This window comes from Chinchilla lanigera, unplaced genomic scaffold, assembly GCF_000276665.1.
Source record: "Chinchilla lanigera isolate Chin_1 unplaced genomic scaffold, ChiLan1.0 scaffold00036, whole genome shotgun sequence".
In the NCBI taxonomy this organism is placed as follows: domain Eukaryota; kingdom Metazoa; phylum Chordata; class Mammalia; order Rodentia; family Chinchillidae; genus Chinchilla; species Chinchilla lanigera.
Window position 1 is genome coordinate 5,745,976 of NW_004955437.1, and position 20,793 is coordinate 5,766,768.

The 20,793-nt window shown below is 48.1% G+C and overlaps 1 protein-coding gene across 2 annotated transcripts in view; it reads right to left on the reverse strand.

Moving 5' to 3' along the window:
* The window catches only part of Cmtr1 (cap methyltransferase 1), a 44,897-nt gene extending 24,556 nt beyond the window's left edge, over nt 1-20,341 (reverse strand). The window contains exons 1-6 of one of the 2 annotated variants that reach the window (XM_005389615.2): nt 20,324-20,341; nt 16,615-16,753; nt 7,218-7,369; nt 5,388-5,546; nt 2,424-2,516; nt 555-626 (exon numbers count right to left, since the gene is read on the reverse strand). In XM_005389615.2, the coding sequence (XP_005389672.1) occupies nt 555-626; nt 2,424-2,516; nt 5,388-5,546; nt 7,218-7,369; nt 16,615-16,747 (609 nt within the window). In that variant the 5' untranslated portion in view covers nt 16,748-16,753; nt 20,324-20,341. Of the gene's footprint in view, nt 1-554; nt 627-2,423; nt 2,517-5,387; nt 5,547-7,217; nt 7,370-16,614; nt 16,754-19,108; nt 19,298-20,323 lie in introns of those variants that run through there. The other variant, XM_005389614.2, reaches the window with a different exon arrangement.
* Between the last annotated feature and the right edge of the window lie 452 nt (nt 20,342-20,793).

Here is a 20,793-nt window from a genome sequence, read left to right on the forward strand (position 1 = left end):
CCTCACTGTCCCTAGGTATTCCCAACCCACATCCGCCAAAACGTAAGCTCCCCGAGGCTGACATGAAGCATCATTTTCCCACCCACTTCCCCCCATTCTCCCTGCCTCCTTCTGCCCCAGGCACAAGATCGGGCCAACAGGTATCACAGGGAAGCCACACTTACCCAGGTGCTTCACACCCACTACTGCATGTAACTCCAGAGCATTCAGCAAAGAATTTTCTCCCCATTTTATAGAGAAAACCAAAAGTCAGGCTGAGGCACCTGGCCCAAGGTCACATAGCAAAGCAGCCACAGATAAGCCTAGGGTCTGAATCCAGGTCCATCTAATGGTAAAAGTACACCAGGCCCCTGAGGATCGCCATACACTCATCAGTGAGGCCAAGGGACCCTTCTTCATCACTGACTGCAGGGTAAAGGATGCCTGCAGGGCTGCGGCACACCCCTCGTCAGGACACAGCTTAGCTTCAGCACCCCCACAACTGCAGCACAGGAAAAGCAGCGAAGTCCAGCTAGACCCTCAGGCGGGACTGCACAGGCCCTAGCAGGCCTCACCTTGCACTGCAGCATGCTGTGGAGCAGCTCCACACCACAGAACTCTGTCTCGTCATCAATAGTCATCTTTCTCTAAAAGGAGAAGAAACAATAATGACCAGGTATGACTGGGATGGGGGTGACTGGAGAAATTAGGGTTCCAAGTGAGCACAGCAGGAAGGCGCCTGAGTCCCTGCCAAGAAGTATTGGTCCCTGAGGGGCGGGAGAGAGACAATCCTAAGCCCCCTGGCTGCACTCCAGATGGCTCTGGGATGAAGGGGTCCCTGGGGAGCTCCGAGGAGCACACCATATGGGCACCAGCCTCAAGCATGCTGAGGCTGGGAAAAGAAACAGGGAGGAGATGGGGCAGCCTGCGCCTGGAGCACGGGGCAGGAGCGGGGCAGAACCATGCTGCAGGGGAGGAAGGAGCATCGTAGAAACCGAGGCTGCAACGCACCTTGTGGGGATCTCAGATCCCACCTGGTCTGAGAGCAACGGGCTCTACACCAGCACTGCCCACGCTCTGTGCGCTCAGGCTTACGGCTTCACCATCACACAAGTGCTGGGGTGGAGCTCAGGGCAGGGCGCCCACCTCGCATGTGCAAGGCTGGGGTTCCATCAGTGCAAAAATACACTGAGGAAGCCGGGCATAGCAGCGTATGCCTGTATAATCCTAGCACTCGGGAGTCTGAGGCAGGAAGATCATTGTGAGTTTGAGACCAGCCTGGGCTACAAAGTGAGCTCAAGGTCAGCCTGAACTGCATACTGGGACCCTGTCTCAAAAAGACCAAAAAAAAAAAACAAAAAAACAAAAAAACAAAGAACACTAAGGACTCCAAAGGTTTCTGTTTACATGAGTTAGACACTAATGTTTATAAAAAATTTTTAAAAAATTTTTATATTTCTTATTTCAGCTTAAAAAAGCAATGTGCTGTGTTAACATAAATATTTGTATTTTAAAAACCCTATCTCAAAAAAAAAATGTGCTGAGGAGAGTCATTAGTTCTATTTTCCACCATGTAAATCTCCTCAGTGTCTGAGTTAACAGAACAAGGCTAGATTCTCTTCCCACTTTTGCCCTTCAGTCAGTTGTGATACCACGGGTCCAGCCCTCTGGAAACTCCACCGGCCACCTGTGGAACAACGCGAATGGAACGGCGGGGAGCTTTCCCACACCGTGAGGAGGACGGCCTTGTCCGTGCACAGCCCCGGACGGGTTGTGGACATTCCCGAACCCTCCACTCTGATGGCAGCTCTCCAGACGGCACTGACTTCGCAGCCATCTGCTTTATTTATACAATTTTCCAGAATGAGGTTAAACAGATTCCCTCTGTAACAGCCCATTACTTTCTGAAGACAGGGACAGTGTCTTCTCATCTATGTGGCACCATGCCCAGCAGGAAGTGGGATAGACAGACACGGTCAGCCACTCCAAAAAAGGTATCTACAAGGAAGGGACACAGATTAGGTGTTCGTTTGCCCTGCAAGTTAAACGAGTAGAAAGGAAAAGCCGCCAGCCAAGGCTCAGGAGGGGTGTGTACGTACGGCCCTTGATATACTCTGTCCATGAAGCTTCATTCCTGTTGGAATGACCTGATTTGCTCTTTTTTTTTTTAAAGGAATGGGGCATTGAACCACAGGCCTTCAAACTGAGCTACATTTCCAGCCCCTTTTTGAGATAGGATCTTGCTAAATCCCCAAGTTTCCCTGGCTGGGCTTGAACTTGGCAATCCTCTTGTCTCAGCCTCCCAGGCTGCTGAGATTCCAGGCATGTACCACCATGCCTGGCCACATTTTTATTAAACTGCAGATACATTTATACATTGAATTAAGGAGGAAAAAATTTAGCACAAGACCAAGAGGGTGGGGCACATTTTCCTGAAATCCTACCTTTCCCACAACCATCCAGTCACTCATTTCTTGAGTGTCAGGAATTTCCATAGTACATTCTGGGAACCATGACACCTGCTCACAGGCACTGGGCTACAAGAAAAGAAAGGTAAGGAAACCAGGTAAGTCAGATCTGTGGATCTCTGCCCCACGTCACCACAGCTCCCCCAAAACAACCCATATAAACTCAGACTGAGGAGGGTCCAAGCTGCTGGAGCCAAGTACAGTGATCAGCTATGAAAAGCGAGAGCCAGGCTTGAGAAGTCTGTCTCCTGAAGGGCCGCTCCAATTCGGCTGATCCTTAGAAACTTCCAAATCCTCAAGGTTTCTTCCAATTTTATAATGCACGCCTACCATGTGTAAGAGCTCAGAATGAAAGTTAAGACAGATGCCATAATAGCCTATATCTACCTTGCCCCAAAAACCTCACAGGCAGGGCTTTTGGGAGGTGGCTGGACCGCGGGTGTGTGATACTGGATTAGCCCTGTGATGGGTTTCTAGCTGGGTGCGATGCTGGAGGTGAAGCCTGATGGGAGGAGGTGGGTCACTGTGGGCGTGGCCTGGGGATACACACACAGCATCTATCTATACATATCCATCCTGCCTTGAGCACCCGCTGCTTCTGTCCACCCTGCCACGAACTGTTTCTCCTTCGCCAGGCCCTTCTGCCACACAGCTTGCCTTGGAACTAGCCAACTACAGACTGAAACCTCTACCAACCGTGAGCTAAAATAAACCTCTCCTCCTGTAACTTGTACCTGCTGGATATTTTGTCCCAGCGACAAGAAAGTAAGACAAATCCTTAACCCAGGGGTTTAAAACCAGAACAGTGAGGACACAGAGAAGTAAGCAGGTTGCTGTCACATTCGATGGAAGTCTACGGAAAGGCAGTGGCATCAGGAAGATGTGACAGCAGTGAGTCTCACCTCCTAATGCCTTTCCAAGTGTTATTTGCAAACTAGCCCAGAAACTGATAAACAATATTCTCCTCTGTCAGCCCAAGACAGAGCAGGAAGTGGGGTCTGTAATGGCGACTTCTTCTTGGTTTTTCAATTACTTTCCCTAATAGGCAAAGGCGGCAGCTCACTCTGGCTGCACGTTAGAATCTCCTGCACAGCTTTCAAAGGTCCTGATGCCTGGGCCACAACTCCAGTGTGTATGATTCTCCTGCTCCAAGATGGGGACAGGGCACATGTGTTTAAAGTCCCCAGGGGATCTACTGTGCATCAGGACTAGGGACCCTGGGCTAGAAAGACGTGCATTATAAAACTTCACCAGGTGGCTAGCCTGCACGGCAGCTTCACAGATTGCCTCCCAAGCCAATGTGGAGATTCACCATTACAAATTGAGGCGATGTGATTAAAGGTAATATTGCGTGCTCTGAAAGGCATAAAATGGCACCACAATGCAAGGTTTTGAGGGCAGGCCAACGGCCATCAACTGAGAACAGTTGAAAAGAAAAACTACAGAAGCGTTTTGTCCAGAAATTTGGTAGGGAATCATGGTTTCTCCAGGTGAAATCCATCACCTTTAAGCATACATGTAAATTACAAACTGTAGAAAAATGAAGTGCATATCCACTCGACCTCCCGATGGAAGTCTGCACGTAGACTTCGAAGGTCGAACCTTGAACCCCAGTCCTGGGCTGTGGAGCAAGCGCTCCCTGCAGTGACCCCAGAAGTGGACATTCACACTCACACCAGGCCATCAGACTCATGTGCCCGGAAAGTGGCTACCCACTAGAGTGGAGCCAAACTCTTACTCACTCATCAGGCATCTTAAAGAGGAAAACTGAATTACGGTACATGGGAACTGGGACAGCCTCACCCTAGTCTCTCTCCATTAAGAACAGCGACTGCATGGGCAAACTCCAAATTTAAGTTAAACAAAGTTCATTCAAATCCTGCCCCACTGAAATGCCCCAGACGCTCATGCTTGTTTTCACAAGGCTGAAGACAAGGAAAGCACTAGGTTCAGTAATTTCAAGACAAAGGCGTACATCTAGCAGCCAATTCATCCTCAGCTACTCTGTGACGGTCTCCTTGTCTTCTCCTGTGGTGGTCTCATCTCCTCCCAGCCAAGGCAGTCAGCAAGACCGCCCCAGACCCATCGGCTCCCGATTTGTCAGAATCGCACCCTCGAGCCCTGTGAGGCTCTCATCACGTGCGCGTCTCCCCCGACCTGGAACGTCGGGGAGACAAATAACAGCCATTTCCCAGTCTTCAAGCCACATCCCAAGCTCAGCTACAACAACAGCACACAAGCCTCAGTACTCATGTTCTATTCTCCACAGCCTTGATTCTGTAACGCGAGTATCTCAACATTATTTTTAGATACTTGTATTATTACCTACATCAATTCCTTTGTGGAATAAAGACATAAACAAATAAATAAAAATAAAATCTCAACACATCTGTGCCACGAAAAGGGACAGTAACAGTCTCTCTCTGTTGGACAATAAATAAGTCCGCAGGTAGAAAAACAGACTAAACCCACAGCAGAGAAGCCACCCAGCGCGAGCACTGCACCTGCTCACAACCTCCACGGCCTTTACTTGTGGGGGTGGAAGGACCGCAGAAGGCCGCATCCAGTGAGTCGCACGGCGAAGTAGTGGGTGCTCACTGGCCGCATGGATCCTTCCGGCCGAGGGGGCTCACTGCCTCACGAGGTTTCTCCCCCGTCTAACGGAAAACTGTACCTATGCATTAAGTTCTCTGTACAGCCAAACTCCGCCTTCCACATCTTTTACTACTGGTCTTAGGCAGACCTACAAAATCACAGGAAACAAACTGACATGCCATCAAACCCCCACCTTCTGTGTTCCACTTGGACACCCCCATCACCTTGTCTGTAAGAACCTCGCTCCACCCCACCTCGGCGCCCTGCTCAGACTGTGGCCTCCCAAAGCCACACCTCCAAAAGCTCGGAAAGCCTCCTGCCGCCTCCCCCGCACCAGACCATTACCTCCGGCTCATCTCGCCAATCCACGTTCAGCTCCTGATCGAAGCCCTGCAGAGTCAGACCCAGGCCTCTCCGCCCCTTCTGATTAGAGGCTTCAACGATGTCCTTCCGACCCTGGCTGAATTTACCCAAACCTTCGCCTTCCTTGAAGCCCATCTTGGCCTGAAAAAGACAACAGAGCAAAACTGATTTAGTGCAACAGAGATTTCTTTAGCCCTGTCCCATGCCAGGCACTGTGCTAAGCCTGCGAAATACAGATGGGTAGGACCTAAGTTTGCCTCCCGGCCTACTGAAGGCAAAAGAGCACACGCACATAAGTGCAGTATAACCATGGGCCCAGGGACTGTACTCTGGAGCTGAAAGTCAGGGCGCTCAGAAGCTGGATAAATGAGAAGGGACCATATACCAAAGCTGTAATTAAAAGCACCAGAAGTACTTCATGAATCTCATTGGACATGTGCACAACTCACCCTTCCAGCTAATTTGTCTGATTAACGGAAAAGTAGATCCAGAATAGAGCTGATAAAGAGAACATAATTTAAAATGGAACAGCTTCAAGCGGTACCTTCCACTTTACTCTCAGCTAGTCAAACAGTTTTACTATGTGAGCACAATGAGGGCTTGCAGGACCCACTTAATCAAGAGATAAGTGAAAACTTTGCTTCCTGTTAAACTCGGGTACAGAAAGTACGGTAAGAGCCTGGGACAGAAACACTATGTTAAATGTCACAACTGTGTCTATCATCTCAGCGTTCTGGAAGGCTGAGGCAGGAAGATCACAAGTTTGAGTCCAGTCCGGGTAAACTCAAGTGACTTAATGAGACCCAAAACAAACAAACAAAAAAAAACAAACAAAAACCAGCAGGGGATGTAGTTCAGTGAGAAAGCCCTGGATTCAATTCCCAGCCCTGCCAAAAAAAAAAAAAAAAAAAAAAAGAAAAGAAAAACCACAAGTGAAAAACACCGAAAATAAAACCCCCCCCCCCACAAAAAAAAAAAAAAAAAAAAAAAAAGAAAAGAAAAACCACAACTTTCAGTAAGAACAAGGTGGACTGCAGGGTGACCCCAGGCCCATGTAGACACTCTGAAAATCAAAGACTCAAATCTCAAACCACAGAGACTCTTATCTCATAAAAGAACTCCAGCCTGGATAAAAGCCAGTGCCCTCTGAAAGCAGCTGTACCGGCTCCAGAGCTGGATGCAATCTTCACAGCAGCCAAATCCTTCCCCAGGTCACAGAGGCTGAGTGTGTCACAAGCCTCAAGCCCCCAAATCCAGTGGTCCCCAAACTAGGATTCTGTCCTATGACTTCAGCAGTGGCGATTCTCATTCTTGCACAAGTCCCACAGAAAATGAAGCCTTCACTATGACATTTCCAAGGGCAGAGAGAAAGCAGCCATGGGCTTCACTGACCTCTGCACACACACTGAGTTCTGAGGAGCAAGCGAAAGCCTCCTTCCACCTCTTTCTCAAATACACCGGTGGGGAGGAACAGGAAAGGGAATCAGGCCTTGCTAGTCCCCTTTATTTTAGGCACCTAGGAGTGAACAGGAGTTCAGTTGCTCCTTTTGAGGTCACGCACTAAAGCAAAAGCTCGCAGCAGGAAGCCTCTGCGTGCACTGACACAGAGCCGTGTCTAGGGAAGTAGATTCACGATGTGTACAATAATGACTCCTCAGCGGGGATTCCAAAAGGTGACCTCACTAAATCTTCAGCAGCTGGAAAGCAGAGGAAACACACAGGCCCTAGCTCCTCCTTTTTCCATTCCCAATACAAACTGCCTTCTCTCGCTGTATGGGGACAGCCGAGGAAACGGCCTGAGCGCGGACATACCATGAGCTTCTGGGAGACGCTGTTGTACATGGAGTATCGAGAAGACGTTCCCTCCACAAGCGAGTCTGCTTTGAACACGTCACTGAAAGAGTCAGAGCTGCGCGGCTTCCCTTCATTCTCACTGTCAGACTCACTAAGACTTGTCGCAGAAACTGGAAAAGAAGAAAGGGAAATGTTTAGGTGAGTTCATGGCACACAAGAACCTCTACAAGGTCCAGGCTTCATTTATTCAACTCGTGTCCAGCATAGGCACTGCCCAAATTAAGTTCATTAGCTTGACTCAGGGTCAAATCTATTCACTACCCATGACTAACTCTTAGTAGTAACAATAATCTTGAGCTGGCCCCTGAAAGTTCCAAAAAAGTACTTGATGCAACGGGAGCTCTCCACCCTTTAAATTTCTCCCACAACGGAAGTGGGACAGTGATGCCTACTATCTCATAGGTTGTTTAAAGAGTAAATGGAATCATGTTTTGAAAGTACTGTATACTGTCAAACACAAAGTGTATTTATAGAAGCTATGTTGTCATTTCTGCCACTACTATTATTTAACAGTAACTTCCAAACACTGACACACCAGGCATTTTCAATGATACCATCACCACTTCTGACTGTTTAATCTCTTAACTAGTTCTCTTTGCTTTCAAAGTCCTTCAGACTTCGAGGGAACAGAGTGGTCTACACTGCAGCTCCAGAAAAAGCAGGCTCAAAGGACAGACACCGGAAAGGAACAAGAGGAAAGAGCAGCTGGGCATGGTGGCGCACGCCTGTGATCCAGCACGTGGGAGGCTAAGGCAGGAGGATCTCCAAAAGTTCAAGGCCAGTCTGAGTTACACAGTGAGCTCAAGGCCAGCCTGAACACAGTGAGGCCCTGTCTCCAAAACCAAAATAATAGACAAACAAAAGAGCAAAGAGGACAGGGGACAGGAGGGCATGGGAAAGGAAGGGAACGAGAAGGAGAACAGGGATGCAGGTAGACCTCTAAGACAACCACCATGTGAAGCGGAAGAGACACAGCTAAGCACCAAGAGGGAGCTGTCAGGCTAGTAACTTAAACTGTCACCTTTACTGTCAACGACCTGTCACAGACTCCTACTGAAGCCACCTGAGCAGCTTCTAGAAGGGGTGGGTACCTGTCCCATTGTCAAAGGGAGATGTTCCTCAGCCTGAATAGTCACCGTGGCCAGCTCTTTCTCTCTCTCGTGTATATATATATCAATCTACTAACCTAACAGCAACTTCAACCCTGGGTAATTTTTCAGCGAGTTTCTTGGACAAACCCACCTGAAACTGGAAACAGACAATCTCAAAAGTTTGGTCAACACTGTCTACAGATCCACATGGGAAACAGTAAACTGCAAACCAGAAGGAATGCAGAACAGGAAATAATGGTGGGGATGCTGAATCAGATAGAGCACCAAGATACACTGACAAAAAATCGTAAAAGCAGCCAAGCGCGATAGCACACACCTGTAATCCCAGCTGTCAGGAGACTGAGGCAGGAGGATAGTTGTGAGTTCAAGGCCAAACTGAACTACATAGCAAGACCTCATCTCAAAAAAAAAAAAAATCATAAAAAAGCAGAACCATATGTACCATATGAGCCTGGCATCCTGACTCTTGTGTAGTAAAGAGGGAAAATAATAGATACTTTTATTTCTTGTAATTGCTTTATAATTGAGCTTTGAAAGGAAAGATATACAAAACCAATTAACGGGGAGCTCCGCACACGCAGGGGCTGGAGCATAGGACAGAATACCAAAATGATTACTTAGAACAAGTAAAAGAACTGAAATCTGATTTATAATTTTATATCACAAGCTTATAATGGCTATCTTCTCATATTTTTAAATGATGAGCCATGTAAATATATCAGCTACTAAAATTTAAAATAAATATGAAGGAGGAATGACTTAGCAGTTGGTACAATTCCTGAGGGAAGGAGGAGGCTGCTGAGAGACAAAGGCGGTGCAGAAGGGGCGGTGCAGAGGGCAGCTGTGGGAGAGGGCTCTCGGGCACCCACAGTCACTTCACGCAGAACCTGAGGATTCGATCCCAATTCTGCACCCTGTCTGCACGGATCCACCCCTTCCCTGCTCGAACACAAACTGCCAGGAGCTGACACTAGCAGAAAGCCTTCCCTGGCACGAGGCTCTCCCTCCCACTACGCCCCTCGACCAGCAGTCACAGCACCAGCGAAGCACTCGTCACACTGCCTTGGAGCCAGCTACCCTCTCCCCAGATGAGGGCATTCCTAGAAAGCAGGGATTTTTGTCACAGAGATTTTGTTACTGCCAACAGTAGCCTGAGCTTTCTATTTAACAGAAATTAAGTGTTTTTCATAGTGAATTTAAAGATCTGTCAGTCGAGTGTCACCTTCCTGAGGAGCTACTGTGGCATACAGGTCCTTAAGATATTTCCTCATACAAATCCTTCTACACTGCTGGTGGGATGGGAACTAGTACAACCACTATGGAAATCAATATGGAGAGTCCTCAAAAAGCTAAAGCAAGACATTCCATTCAATCTAACTAGTCCCCTAATAGGTAACTTCCCAAAAGAGTTAAAAGACATCATGTTAGTGTGATATGTGCACACCTGTGTTTATGGCAGCACAACTCACAATCGCTAAATCTTGGAAGCAGCCTGTACACCCACTGACAGAAGAATGGATAAAGAAAACGCAGTATTTACACACAATGGAGTACTACTCTGTCATAAAGAAGGATAAACCTGAGTCATTTGTAAGAAAACAGATGCACCTTGAGACCATAATGTTAAGTGAAATACATCAGATACACAGCTTAAATACTGCATGGTTTCTCTGAGAAATCCAAAATAAAAGATAACAGGAAATAGGGAGAAGATCTCTTGCAAAAGGGAAGAGGACTGAGAGATTGAGGGAGGGGACAAAGGAGAGAGCAAGGAGATAAAGAACTGACATGTTCTGTACCTGCATCAACTCACCACAAGGGGTGTGATCAGTATGTACTATACACATACACTGACAAAAATAAAAACGGGAAAACGTATTTCCTCACAAAGCCAGGCACCGTGGTGCACGCCTATAATTCCACCACTCTGGGACAATGAAAGAGGAAGGTCCTACGTTCAAGACCAGCCTAGGCAACTTAATGACTTAACAAGATCCTGCGTCAAAATAAAGTAAATTTTAAAAGGGCTGGGGATGTTGCTCAGTGGAAAAGCCCTAAGCCTACATCTAATCCCCAGTACCGGGGAAGAAAAAAGAAGGGGGTGGATTTTTCCTCATAAAAATAGTATAAGACATTCAGCCTCAAAAGTTTAAGGATCCAGCTGAGCTTGCTGGCACACACAAGTAGTCCCAGCACTTGGAAAATGGAGGCAGGATTGCGAGTTTGAGGCCAGCTTGGATAACATGGCAAATTCAAGGCCAGTCTGGACTACATAGCAAGACCCCGTCTCAATCCGCTTCCCCCACAATTTAAGGATCAGGATGGATTACCTACTGTGCATCCTCACAGGGAACCAGGTCCTCCTTGAGCTATGCTTTACCTTACCTCAGCCCCAGGAGGAAAAATACGATACATCAAACCTCAGAACGCTGAACTGTTTAATAGCTCACCTACTTTGGTTCAGGACCTGTTCTACAAAAAGTCGTTGCTCTATACCATAGGATATTATGCAAAAGTTAACAACGATCACAGAGCTTGAAAATCTAATCGATAAGGTAAATATGCTTTTTCATTTCAAGAGATCAAACACGGGGCCTCATGCATGTTAGGCAAGAACTCTACCACAAGTCCACTCCTAAATATGCCACAACTCTACTCTTAAATATACATTTTTTAAGAATATAAGATTCTAAGGGGAAAAAAAGCAACTGAACATATGCGGGGAAAAAAATCAGAATAAACCCAAATCAAAATCCTGATTTCTAATGAGTTAGTAAGAAAGAAGTGTGGTTGAGAATGTCCCTGCACAGAGGCATGAAATCTGTCCCTGCGTGTGATGGTGCTGTCTAATTCCCTTAATAAGAAGCTGTCTTGCTTACATGGACCACTGCAGCCCACGTCACAGTGTGCCAGAGATTGCCACTCAGGAGGAAAGACCCAGAACGTTAACAATGAGTAACCATGGAAACTGAGAGGTGAGGTGATGTTCATTTTCTGTTTTGCACTTTTCTGCATTTGTGAGAAAGAAAAATGTATCAGTTTAGAAACTAGGGTAAGAAATAAAACTATAAGGAATTACTATTCCTAGCCTTGAGAAGAGACCAGTTCCTTTTCCGGGAAATCAGGGAGCAGATCTGCAGGCAAGGCCTCCCGGGTGGCTCAAGACTACCCTGGGGCTTCTTATCAGTTACTTCCAGTTAAAGGAAGAGGGGCATGTGCTTTGTGACACCGCACATGCACTAGAGAATTGCATTTCTGGCAGTGCGCGTCCTCTGCTCTCAGCTGCTCCCACGCATTCCACACGTACTGCTTGGTACAGGAAGAAGTGGTCCCAGGAAGGTGGACAGCTCTAGGCACAGCCTTGAAGATTCTTCTGGGCACCCAGGGACTCGGGTTCCTGGCTAACCAGAAGCTATAATGTGAAAAAGCATGACTATCCCTTTCACCAGCTGAACATTCACAGGCCTACCTATGAAAGGGGAAAACCCTGGTATCCAGCCAGGCATAGTGCGTCATACCTATAATCTCAGCACTCTGGGAGGATGAGGTAGAAGGAGTGCAAGTTTGAGCCCAGCCAAGACAATATAACGAGACCTTATCTCAAAATAAAAGGCTGAAGATGTAGCTCAGTGCAAAAGCTTTGGGTTCAGTCCCCAGTACCGGGGCGGGGGGAAAAACAAAGTGGCAGCCTCAAAGGAAACTGTGCCTGGGTCCAGCTCTAGGGCTCTAGGAAGCTGCCCAGCTGTGAAGATTTGCTGGAGGACCCCAACGATGACTATGAGAATGGCAAGAATTCCATTCTGGATGACAAGAACTCCTGATTCTTGGTTTCAGAGTGTGAGACTGAATTTCCTTTTGTCTTCTGTAACACCTCTGGGCAAAAATGACAGAATGAAATTTAGGTGGAAGGCTCACTAGGCAAATCAGTGGCAACTCTGATGTAAAATTCCATCACTAGAATACGACACACTGATCTTTCCTCTCGGTCTGCCTGTCTTCCTCCCGTTAGTTACTGCACGCTGCCCTTTCCAGGATCGAAGCGTGAGGGTGACAGGAGCTAAAATATCCCCTCTACCAGACCCTTGGAGCTCAAGAAGGGAGCCAGAGAAGCAAGCAAAACTTATTTCTCTCTTACTCATGGAGCACATAAAACCAGTTCCTAGCTTGCCGTGACTTAGGAGAAAGGTCCACAGATTAGTCCTAGTGACCACAGAACGCCAGGGCCACTACTTATTTTTACTACTGGACCTTCGGGGCCACTCTTTCCAGATGAAGAGACAAATGTCATGGCTGCAGCGCAGCTATAACTAAAAAGGAGGCTTTGCTTCCCAAGACGGGTAAGAATTTAGCAAACATTGAGCAGACAATTTTGTAATGAGGGCATAAATTAACAGGAGTAATGAGGTCAGTCTATTAAAATCATTAGTTTCATTAAGAACTTGCCAAAATTGGGAGACAGCCCCATCTACCTCCCCATGAGTTCCCCTCCTACAATCTACCACAGAGGCAAAACATTATTTAGAGTTTTCATTTAAGATTTCTTCTCTACCGATAAAAACCATTATTAAGTCATTCTGAAGAAGGGTTCACTTTACAGGGGAGCCAAAGGTTTCCCAGCTGCTAGCAAAGTTGTTCACATGGCGACAGAACAGTAGGGCAAACACACCAAGATTAAAAATGACAGTGACGACACGCAGGGAGTGGCAACTCCAACCACTCAAGGCCAAGGGGAGCAGCACACAAGAATAAATTATGAATTCTAATAAACATCACATCCTGCCTGAGAAACACACAGGAATGATCCTGTTTAAAAGCTCAATTTCTCCCTCATGCCAGACAAATGGTAACTCATTACAGCAATTTAAACAGATACCGATAAAGGAAGTTTTTGATTAAGGTCATGAATCTGCGCTGGCAGGGAAGCGATGGTGTTTCAGGGCAAATAGCCTATTTAGGAAAGAATTAAATCTGGTGGAGGGGAAGGTGCTTTTAATGTGGTGTTGGCAAAGGAGCTTTGCAACTTCCAAGAGACTTGGTACCAGGAGCCCATGTAGAAGAGAGGGAAATTTTCTTGAGAGGGAGCTAATGAGAAATTTTCCTGATGTCTAGGCCAGTTTTCTTCTCTAGGACAAGGGACAAGGAAGCCCTAAAAAGGTTCCCTGTCCATAAAAAAAGATTCATCTGCCTCTTGTTACTTCACAAGGTTACATGACAGCAGATTTTCAAGAGCTATTTACACTCAGAAATGTCTTCCAATATCCATCTGAATACTCAAAAGAAAATGACGCCACGATCCCCAGGGAAGCATCCCTTTTTTCCTTTACTCTGGCCCAATGTCAAGTTGCTGTGCTGGCAATAGAGCTACTTTGTGAATAACGTAAAATAAACAAACTGATTAAACTAACTAGATCTACCAATGAGTCATCACACTGATCTAGCAGAGGAAGAAAAACGGAGGTGCAAACAGAAATATAACTGTTGTTTTTCTAACTGTTCTCAATAAAGAGCACTTTTCCAACACCTATTTGTACATGCAGGTAGAAGTGGTCAGAGCCAACAGGAACACCCCTGCTCTGCTCCAATGACTTCAGGAGGAAGCTGCATCCACATCTCAGGGACACACAGGCTCTGACGCAACAGCAGAAACAAACCTCCCAGGAGTCCACACAGAATACAGACGTGAAATGTAAAAACTTACGGAAATGATCTGCAGGCTAGAGAAGACAAAGGCAAAACGAAAGAAGCGAAGCATTCTAAGCATCCCGGAAAAGACGCTCGTTACCTTCTCTCAGCTCTCTCCAGTAAAAACACAGCCAGCACTTAGCTCATGTTGGGAGGGAGGGCACACAGACAACAGCCTGCGGACCTGTGCTGAGTTTCCCCATCAGTGTGGAGCAGCCTCTCCCTAAACAAAGTTAATCTGGAGAAGAAGCACGGCCATGTTGGTTTGCCTCGGCTTCTGCCTCATTTTCTGCACAGGAAAGAGACCCGCTGGCCTACTGTCAGCCACACGCGAGACTGGCCACCTCTGAATTCTGTTCTGCGCACACAACAGCAACAGTCAGTCCTGCGTCATGTGGTGCTACTACTTCCAGAGAAGGTTACCACTATCTGGTAAAATGAAAGGAGTGTGTGTATATGTGTACATAGAGCGCGGGCAATCTCCATGCACAGTCACATTTTTAAAATCTTGAAACTGAAATCAGACTGGTTTCGTTAAAAGACGCTTAAAACTTTATATACAATAGTACACACTATGCTTGCAATTCAATTGCAACCAGAATCGTGGAAGTAATTAAGTTCGGGAACCAAGGTGCCACTGTATTGACTTCCCTTTACCTGGCAGTTGTTCTCTCCTTACCTCGAAGAGATGTTACTTGAGAGCAACTGTCTCCCAAAATCCACTTAGAACTAGATCCCAACACCCAGGCCTCCCCTACTACCAAGTCGCTCTCCACTCTCCCCTTGCGGGCATCTCCCCAACACCCTGATTCTTCCCAAGGAAACTCTACCTTTACCACGCTGCTCAAACCCTAGGCAGAAAGCCCAAGCCCCGCTCCTTAACAGTCTGTAAAACCCACGGACCCAATATGGTTTTGTTTTCTCATATAAGAACCCCAACCACATAGACTTTCACCTACCCTGGACAGGTAGGTCCTTTTTGGGGAGGGTCTTGCTTTGTGGCCCAGGGCAGTCTCAAATTTGTGGGCTAAAGTCATCCTCCCACCTCAGCCTACAAATTAGCTGATGTATGCCACCACACCTGGCTCTACCATGACTTTAAAGGCACACACACACCTCCACAAGGTTATAAGAGCATCTCTTATCCGGCCTGGACCACAGCTGCACCAAATGCTCCATTAGCTGGACCACCTGTCAAGCCTTTTTCTGGCCCAGCTTCCCAGGAACAGATGAGTAACTGCCCTTCAGTGAGCCTCCCGCTTGTGAATAAACTGTATTTCCTACCACAGTCAGAGGAAGCTTCACACCCTTTCAGTCACCAATCTGTTACTAAGTTTCATTCCAGTTTACCACTGATGCCACAGAGCATGCAAAATCCAAGCCTGCTCCTACACTAGGTTGAATACAGTTGTCTCCCCTCAAAATCGTGTCGCCTAGAGCCTGTAAGTATGGCCTAATTTGGTAACGGAGTCTTTTCAGATGTAATCCAGTTAAGATGAGGTCATACAGTAGCAGATGAGGGTGGGCTCTAAACCAAAGAGTGAAGTCCTTAGAAGGGGGGAATGTGGACACAGACACAGAGGGAAGGCAGCAGCAGACTGGGGTCAGGCTGCCATCTGAGCCAAGGAACCCCCAGAACTGCAACCAGCAGCAGCCACAAGTGGTCAGGAGGGTCTTTCGTTTTTTTTTTTTTTTTTTTTTTTTTCTGGTACCGGGAATCGAACTCATGACCTTGCGCTTGCCAGGCAGGCGCTGTGCCGCTGAGCTAAATCCCCAGCCCCAGGAGGGTCTTCTCATGGGCCTTCCAAGGGACCTTGTGGCCCTGCTGACACCGCGACTTCTAGTCTCCAGAACCATGAGGATAAATTTCTGTTGCTAAAGCAACCAGTGTGTAGTACGCCGTCCCCCACAGCCCTTGTAAATGGACACAGTTGGCAAGTCAGTGCAAACACAGCCACCTCTACCTGCTGGGTACTTGGAGCACGCGCTTAGGCACCTCTCGATTTCTCAGAGAGCACCTGTGGAAACTGTGAGCGTCTGGAATCCTAAAAACAGACACAGCAAAATGCTACTTTCAACCAGACCAGTGAAATCCTTTGAGGTTAATGCATAGAGCACACACGGTGCTCCTCCTCTACCACTGAGTGTTTCTGCCGAAGGAACGGAGAAAATGGTGTGGGAAACTCTGCGAATTAGGCCAGACAGCCGCACCAAGAGCCCCTCCTCCACAGTAATAGCCCCAGACCATAACAGCTATTAAAACACAGAGCTCAGGATGCTTTCCGCCTCTTCTAACTAGCTGAAGGCACCAAGAGTGCCACCTACTGAAGGACCAACAGGAGAACCAAGGCAATTCTGGAAACATAGCAACCTTTTCTTTAAACAAGCTTCCTGGATCCTTGTAAGACAACTGCCCAATGGAAGAGTTGAGGGCCAGCATCTTCCTGTAGAATCTGCCCTGATTTCACCAGGGAGCAATGGAGTATATTCCCCTTAATTCAAGCACTGGGGATTAAAATAACCAGATGGCCGGTGGCCTCAGGCCACACAGGCATGCATACCTTTTGCTGTGTGACTGACAGGGGTGGAAGGCTCATCATCCGAGGTGGAGCTGAGGCTCAGGGCAAGTTCTGCTACTCTTTTTTTCTGTTTCTTGATGGGAGCAGTGCATTCTGGGTCAAGTCTCCTCTTCATTGTTAACTGCAACCATAAATCCAGATAGTCAGCTGCCCTCGGGTTCGAGCTGCTGTGATCACAGCAAGTATAAATCATCAATGGAATGAGATTTGGCAATTCTGAGTACCTTCCAGGGCCAGCACTTAAAAAGCTCCCCTCAGAATGTTGTCTAGGAAGAATGCTAGCCAAGCCCTGGGTTTTTTTTTGTTTTGTTTTGTTTTGTTTTGTCTTTTTGAGACAGGGTCTCGCTATGCAGTTCAGGCCGGCCTTGAGCTCACTTTGTAGCCCAGGCTGGTCTTGAACTCACAGCGATCCTCCTGCCTCAGCCTCCCAAGTGCTGGGATTACAGGCGTGCACCACCACGCCCAGCAAGCCCTGGGTTTTAATATTACATGTTAGCTTTACTGAAAAAGGTGATAGCCACAATTATAGAACAAGTATGAGATTATATAACATCATACAAATACTAGGTTCTGGTTTACTTCATAATGTTTGAGTCTGGAATATAGCTCAGCGGCATAGTGCCTGCCAGACAAGTGCTAAGTCTTGAGTTTGATTCCCGGTACCCCCACAAAAAAGATACACATAAAAAAAGTCAGTTAATACTTCATAATGTTTGAAAATATGAACCAACGGTTTTTACCTACAGTAAGGAAGGAGTGCATTAGTTGGCTTAGGGCTGAAGAGTGAGAAAGATGTTAGGACTGAGGTACTAGTTCATTGGACTGAGGCACAGAAGCAATACTTTTAAGAGTAGAGCCAAACCGGATGTGGTGGCACACCCTTGTAATCCCAGCACTCAGGAGGCTGAAGCGGGTGGATCGCCAAGAGTCCAAGGCCAGCTTGGGCTACCTAGTGAGTTCAAAGCTAGCCTGAACTACATAGCAAGACCTTATCTCAAAAAACAAAATAAAATAAAAAATAAATAAATAATAGAGCCAAGTGTGGTGGCACATGCCCGAAATCCCAGCACTCTGGGAGGCTGAGGCAGGAGAATCACAAGTTCAGTACCAGCCAAGGCAACTTAGTGAGACCCTATCTCAAAATTTAAAAAGAAAAGCAGGGGAATGCAGCTGTGTGTGAAGGGCCTGGGTTCAATCCTCAGTACCCACGGGAAAAAAGAAAACAGGAACCTACCTCCACAAAAAAGGATGGAAAGAGGCAAGGGCCATGTCACCACCCATCCATGTCCACGCATGTGACAACTAAGTATGAGGGGGGAAAGTTGGGTGGAATGCTTATGAGACCCTGAGAGCATAAGGCAAAGTAGTGAATACAGCATGATTTATACACAACTGATTGGTTATAGAAAACTCAGACCAAAAAAAAAAAAAAAAAAAAAATGAGAAACAGGTGCAAAGGAAGTGGGCGACCAGATGGACTTGAATCCTTCCAGGAGGAGGTCTGTGTAGGCTTACAGCGAGGGTCACTGCAGCCACAGAAAGAAAACAAAGAATGTCAAAGGTGCCACTGATCTCCAAAGCCTCACAGAAGCCTGGATCATGTTTCCCTTCTCTCTAGCTCAAGGATGAGCCAGTCAACCCAATGCACAATCACCTCCTTCCCAAGGAAGCAGTCCCTTAGCCGGTCCAGGCGAAGGCTGTCTGGTGAAGCGGGGAGAACAGGAGAGTAGCAAACAGAAAGAAAGCGACACCAGGCCGAGTCACATTTCATTTTATACCAGGGTCTCAGGTCTCCCCCCAAAAGGCCCGCAGGGTGAGCTGCACGAAAGCCCATCACAGAGCCTGTTTCCAGCCACAGCAAACGCAGAAACGCTCCTGTGATAATGAATCCATTCTGGGGGACGCTGGAAGCACGGGAAACTCAATGTGGATTGTGTTGGGGTGCGTGCAAACGAAGGAGAGGAAACAGCTGTGTAAAGGGACGCGGCTGCTGATTCCCCTAAATCACACATCTTAGACTTGGGGCTAAGAAGTCATCTACTCCAACCTCTCATTTTCCAATGGGAAAGACTGAGGCCCCAAAGCAGAAGGCCACGTAGCTAACTACTGCCTAGTTCAAGGGACGCACACGCCAGGAGAACGTGCTCGGGAACCTTCGAGGCTCCCGCAGTCCGGGTCCCCACCGGAAGGGCTCCGAGCCCCGCGCAGGGTCCTTGCGCGGGGCGGGGCTTTTGCACAGCCAGGCCCCAGCACACACGAAGAGAGGCGCCCGCGTCTTCCCGGGCCGGTCTCGGCGGCTGAAAATAATACTGAGCGCGAACGTGCGCGCCAGACGCGTGCCGGCCGCGGGCGGAGGAAGCGCGGCCGGAGGGCGGGCGTCACGGCCGCCGGCAGGGGCCCCGGCGGCGGGGGAGGGGAGGATGCTGAGCCCGCGCACCCGCCCGCTCTCTCCCCCCGGGCCGCGGTCGGCACTCACGCTGAGGGGAGAGGGCGAGCTGCCGGGAGCGGACACGGGGAAGTCAGGCCGACCCTGTCGTCGCCGCCGCTACCGGGCCGGGCTCGGCTGCTGCCGGAGCCGCCGCCTCCTCCCTCAGTTTCGTTTCCCTACTAGCCAGTCTTAGTCCTCCGGCCGCGCCGTCGCGCTCGAGACCCTCACTGCGCGGTTTAGTGACGTCACGGTACGTCCGGCCCCGCCCCCAGGCCGCCACGGGGCCCTGGGAAAGGCCGCTCGGGTTCTGGCCCCGCCCACACCACCGCCTCCGCGGCAGGGCGGAGTGCAGGGCGCCTGCGCCGAGGGCGGGGAGCGGGTGCGAAACCAAAAGTAACCGAGTATCTTCTCTTCCGGCTCCGGGGAAGAGAAACTGATTCAGATCAGAGTGGGCGTTAGGCTGTAATCGCAGCCCGCGGGGGCTGAGGCAAGGGGATCGCAGGTTCGACCCCAGCCTACGCAGTTTAGCCAGACCCTGTCTCAAAATAAAACAGTTTTATTTTGAGTGTAGAAGAGTGCAGAAATGCCCGGATGCGCTCACGTTACATTACCTTAATCTCACTAATACCTTAATTTTAACTTTTCTGATTTTCAGATTAAGATAGTCGCAAATCTGTTGGACGTTCTGAGTCGCCTCAGTCATCTTAAACCCCATAAATTCACCTTAGGTTCCCCTATAGTCTTCTTTATACCCAGTGAATGGCGCTACCACCCATCCTGTTGATTCAGGCAGAAATCTAAGGCGTTCCCCTCTTCCTTATTCCCTGGAGCCTTCGACGTTTAATGTGGTTTGCTTCCCGTTTCTCAAATCTATCTTTGTTTTTTGTTTTTGTTTTTTTGAGACGGGGTCCCACTGTGTACTTCAGGCTGGCCTCAAACTCCCATCAACCCTCCTGCCTCAGCCTCCCAAATGCTGGGATTATAGGAAGGTATCACCATGCCAGCTCAAATCTCTGTTCGTCTTGCCTCTGCCACAGTTCATGCACTCTCTCTCAGCAGGACTCGTCCAGCAATTTCCAAATCATCGTGCCTGTAATGCATTCTCCACACACAAAAAAAATGATTTAAAAAATTCTGTGGTCCTATCCTCACAGGTTTCCATGTTGAAGCCTGTCAATGATTTCACACAGCTGCTAGGACACTGCTAATGTCCTCATGATGGCCTCTGTAAGTCCCTACCACCTGACCCTTCTACAGCCGTACCTTGGTTGTCGGTTCCTCAACCTGTCATATCTCTTACGGGTTCGGATCCCCTCATCACCGGGTGAGCATCCATTTATCACTGAGGTATCTACTTAGCATCCTTATCTCTGGGAATCTCTTGTGACCCCACAAACCTAGTTAGGGAGCACCACCTCTCCACCATCATAGCACTCTCTTCTTCATCGCAAAAGAAAGCACTTCCCGTAGTGGTGTCAAATGGCCTGTTGGTTCCCCCCGCCTTCCCCTCTCAGTTCTGTGCAGGAAAAGTTATGTCGTCTTTTCTGCATTAGATTCACAGGGCTTAACGCAGCCGGCGGGTGGGAAGTTCAATAGGCGTTTGTGAAACCTTCAAAAGTTGGAAGATGAACTCCGGTTGAGATAAGTGCCCGCGGTCACAAAGTAACAGTACAATGTCACAGTCAAGCCTGTAACTCAAGTCTCCAGGGTTCTAAAGCCCAGTATCCTTCTCT